The sequence below is a fragment of the Apium graveolens genome, chromosome 10, assembly GCF_009905375.1.
Source record: "Apium graveolens cultivar Ventura chromosome 10, ASM990537v1, whole genome shotgun sequence".
Classification (NCBI taxonomy): domain Eukaryota; kingdom Viridiplantae; phylum Streptophyta; class Magnoliopsida; order Apiales; family Apiaceae; genus Apium; species Apium graveolens.
In genome coordinates, this window is record NC_133656.1 from 234,823,095 (window position 1) to 234,827,726 (window position 4,632).

General features: G+C 32.8%; 1 protein-coding gene across 1 annotated transcript; it reads left to right on the top strand.

Annotated features, from left to right (window-relative positions):
- The first annotated feature begins 4,035 nt into the window (after positions 1-4,035).
- Positions 4,036-4,632, top strand: LOC141692062 (uncharacterized). Its single transcript, XM_074496804.1, has one exon. It carries the CDS (start codon positions 4,036-4,038, stop codon positions 4,630-4,632), a length of 597 nt encoding a protein of 198 aa, XP_074352905.1.

Sequence of the window (4,632 nt, forward strand, 5' to 3'; positions counted from 1 at the left end):
ACAAATACAAAACAGAGCAGTCCGGAGGTTGATATTAATTAATAACCTTTATTAATAATCAAAACTCATTGGTTTCACTTTTTTTGGTCCATCATCTTTTGTTATATATTAGTTTCACCCTATATTACTATTTCATATAGAGTTTTATGTTATTTTTAACAAAATATAGATTGTTGGAATCATATTATAATTAAGATATTTTTATTTTTTTGTAAAATTCTTTCTTACATTTTACTAAAATAATAAAATGGAATCATTTATACATTAATAACCTTTATTAATAAGCGAAACATCGATTTCACTTATTTTTTAATTCCACCACCTTTTGGTTGATTTATGTTATAACTCTAAATGTATTATTTTTATCCTTTTTTTATTCCTATATGACTTAAATTCTATATGTATTATTTTTACCCGTATTTTGAATTTTATAAGCCATGTTTTTTTATTAAATTTATAGGTTTGAATCCTATTTTTAATTCTATTTTAAAATAAATTGGTTCATATATTGACCCTACTAAATAAGTTCCGAAAAATATAAACCACGATCAAAGAAATAGGTCATGTGTTTAAATTGAAATATTTTAATTTAGAATATTTTAATTTGTTGGTGGAATTCTTTTTTATTAAAATAATATGGATATTATAAATACTGAATTTTGGTTTCACCCCTAAAAAATAATAAAATTGTTTAAACCATATTATGATTATAATTCTATTTCCGCAGAACTCTAAATTATTTCTTGATAGGGTACTTGCTTTCATCTTAGTAGTCGTAGTTTGGCTTCACCCCTAGATTACTATTTCATGTAGAGTTTTATGTTAATTCTAGCAAAATATAGATTGTTGAAATCATATTATAATTACGATATTTTTATTTTTCGTAGAACTCTTTCTTATTTTTTATTAAAATAATAAAATGGAATCATTTATACATTATTATTAATAACGGAATCCATCTTTTAAGGAGTACTTTGGTTACTTTTGGTTTCACCCTTTTTTAAAATCTTACTATATTTCTAAATATATCATTATTATTCTTTTTTTATTATTATATAACTTATAGTTCTATATATAATATTACCCGTTTTTTATTCTTATATACCTCATATTTATATTATTTTTATATAAATGTAACAATATATGCATTTTAATTTCTATATTCATACCTATAAAATTCTATTTTAGCACCAAATGAAAGTTTATACATACATAAAGAATATTTTATTAGAAAAAATATGTAATCACAAACTATATAAAAACACAAATACAGCTAACAAGAAGAAATATAATATGCAATTAATTAGTAATGTTGATTTAGTGTTTTGTTAAATTATCCGTCAATCGTGTTGCTTATTGTTGGGCCAAAGTTTTGATGTAAAATGTAAGTTATATCATTACGGATAACAGAGACATAATAAGGTTAAGTTTGTTGTTTTAATAAAATTTGAATTAATGAAAACTACATATAATTTCAAAAGAAAAAATATAATAATAATACAATTTTATTTATTATATATTTTAATTATAATTTAGAATTAATTTCTATAATAATTATTATTTTGATCTCGGTCGTGCTTCACACGGGTTATCAACTAGTATACCGTAATATAAATACATAATTTAAAGGGTTTTATATCAAATTGTTCACCGGTCTCGTTAAAATGTATCAAGTGACTACCCCGTCTCCACGACGACTCATTTAAAACACTATAATAATTATATGTATTATAGTGTTCACCGAGCGAAGGCATGGTAGTGAGGTAGAAACATATGAGGATGAATGGTGTGTTACTCAGGATTAGAATAGAGAGTTAATAGCAAACCTCTCTTTTGAAGATTTCACAGTGGCTGTAAAACAGATGCATCCGGACAAGGCTTCAGGTCCGGACGGCCTAGATCCAGCATTTTTCCCACATTTTTGGTCAAGTTTAGGAAGGGAAGTGTTTGCAAGTTGCAATGAATGGCTCGATCAATGTGTTTTTCCAGCAGAGTTGAATGATACTAATATTGTGCTTATACCTAAAAAGGAGAATGCAGAGTGTATGAAGGATTTGAGACCTATTGCGCTATGTAATGTTCTTTATAAAATTATGGCCAAAGTGTTGTCCAATAGACTGAAATTGATTCTTCATGTGCCTATTGCTGAGAATCAGTCAGTATTTATTTCGGGTAGAAATATTTCGGATAATGTTCTTTTGGCATTTGAAATTATCCATCACATGAAAAGAAAATCAAAAAGGGAATGACGGGGAAGTTGCATTAAAGCTAGACATTAGCAAGGCGTATGATCGTGTTGATTGGCTTTATTTGAAGAGAAGAATGCAAAGTATGGGGTTTTCTGCGAAATGGGTTAGTTGGATTATGATGTGTGTGAATTCAGTTCAGTATAATATCTGTTTTAATGGCTCTTAGCTCGGACCTATTGTTCCAATTCGAGGATTACGCCAGGATGATCCCCTCTCACCCTATTTGTTTCTGTTATGTGTTGAGGGACTCTCACACTTGATTAGAAAAGCTGAGCTTGATAACAACATTCATGGCTGCAAAATAAGTCATAATGCTCCAGCTATTACATATTTGTTATTTGCGGATGATAGCTTCTTATTCTTCCGGGCAGAAAATTCTGAAGCACAACGGATTAAGGATATTCTGAATTTGTACGAGCTTCTCTCTGGACAGACTGTGAATTTTCAAAAGTCGGGCGTGTTTTTCAGCTCTAATGTAAGTCGTGATAAACAACAGGAGTTATCAGGAATTTTAGGTGTGTGGAATGACCTTACAAAGAGTAAATATTTGGGGTTGCCATCCTTGATAGGCAGATTGAAGAAGTTGGTGTTTAGCTATTTGAAGGACAAGATGTGGAAGAAGATTCAGAGTTGGAGCACTAATTTATTATCTCGAGTTGATAAAGCTGTTTTGATAAAGAGTGTTTTGCAGACAATTCCATCCTACACGATGTCGTGTTTTCTCTTGCCGAAATCTTTATGCGGGGAGTTAGAGCGAGTCATGAACAGGTTCTGGTGGAAAGCAAGTACATCAGGATCGAAAGGCATTTACTGGCTTTCATGGAACAAAATGTGCACGAATAAGACAAGAGGGGGCTTAGATTTTCGAAATCTGTATGGTTTTAACCTGGCCATGCGAGGAAAGCAAGTATGGAATTTTATCAATAAGCCTAATACGCTGGTAGCTAGAGTGTTCAAGGCGAAATACTACACTAATAATAATATTTTGTCAGCTGTCAGAGGTTGAGGTTCTAGTTTCATTTGGTCCGGTCTTTATACAGCAAAAGAGTAGATAAAAAGTGGCTTCAGATGGGTGTTAGGTGATGGTATGAATAATTGCTTATACTGATATGTGGTTGAAAGGGAAGAACAACTTCAGGGTGGAGAATAAAGATTATGGTGCAAACGGAAATATCAAAGTTTGCAGCCTTTTCAAGTCCAATTCGAGACAGTGGGACAAGGAAAAGGTAACAAAAGTGTTTGAGGATGCAGATGTCAAAGCTATTTTGGAAAAAAGAATTCCCCGGCATGAAGTGGGAGACAGAGTGGCATGGAGGTATACTAAGGAGGGCCAATATTCTGTTAAATTTGGTTATCATTTGTGGCAGGACAATAATTTGCCACAAGTTCACAATATTGGCTCAAGCGGATGGAGGAGGTTGTAGAATTTGAAGATACCACCAAAGGTAAAAAAAATTCTTTTGCGTTTTTGCAGAAATATTGTTTCTGCTCGTAATAATCTTCATAGGAGAAACTATGCAATCCCTATTTTGTGCCCTATGTTAGCACGAATGTGGAACACTTGGGGCATGTTTTTTTTATTGTGTTTTTGTGTCTCAATGTTGGAAAAATGTGGGTATAATTTTTAATATGTGGGAGGTGGATGATGTTACAGAGTGGTTACTTCATAAACTCAACTCTGAGAGTTTTGAAAATCTGAGCCAAATTGATGTGACATTATGGGGAATATGGTTCTTTCGGAACAAAAAAGGTATGGGAGAACAAGGTAGTCACATCTCAATTTGCTATGGAATGGAGTTTCAAGCAGTTGTCAGACTGGAGGGCAGCGACTGGTAGTGTAAATCGGCTGAAGGAAACAAACGTAAAGCATGCTCAGAAAATAAAAGCAAAGTGGGTAACCCCAGATGCTGGTTGTCTGAAACTCAATGTAGATGCAAATATTGTGCCAGGCTCTTCTTCTTTTGCTATAGGGATGATTTTGAGAGATCACAGTGGCCAATACTTAAGAGGAAAGGTGATGAAATTCGAGAGGGAAGTTTATGTGTTCGAAGCGGAGATGGTAGGTATTGAAGATGCGTTATCATGGATTTTGGTCAAGACAGAGGGAAAAGTGTGTATTGAATCAGACTCTCTTCTTGCTCTTGCTGTACAAGCGGTTAACGAAGGATCAAGTAACCAATTCGAGATTGGTCATACCATTCAGGCTTGCAGACTGACGTTAGCTGCTAGAAGCAATGTTAGTGTTCAACATGTTAGAAGGTTAGCCAACAGGGCGGCCTATTTGATGGAACGTATCCCTTACGAGCTAAATAGCTATATTGATGTTATGTCTCCTCCATGTAATGTGTTGGAGTCAATGATGTATGATGTTTTATCTACGTAA

Excerpts from the sequence above, each read along its gene's own strand:
- LOC141692062 (XM_074496804.1), top strand. The coding sequence starts at position 4,036 with ATGGAATGGAGTTTCAAGCAGTTGTCAGACTGGAGGGCAGCGACTGGT.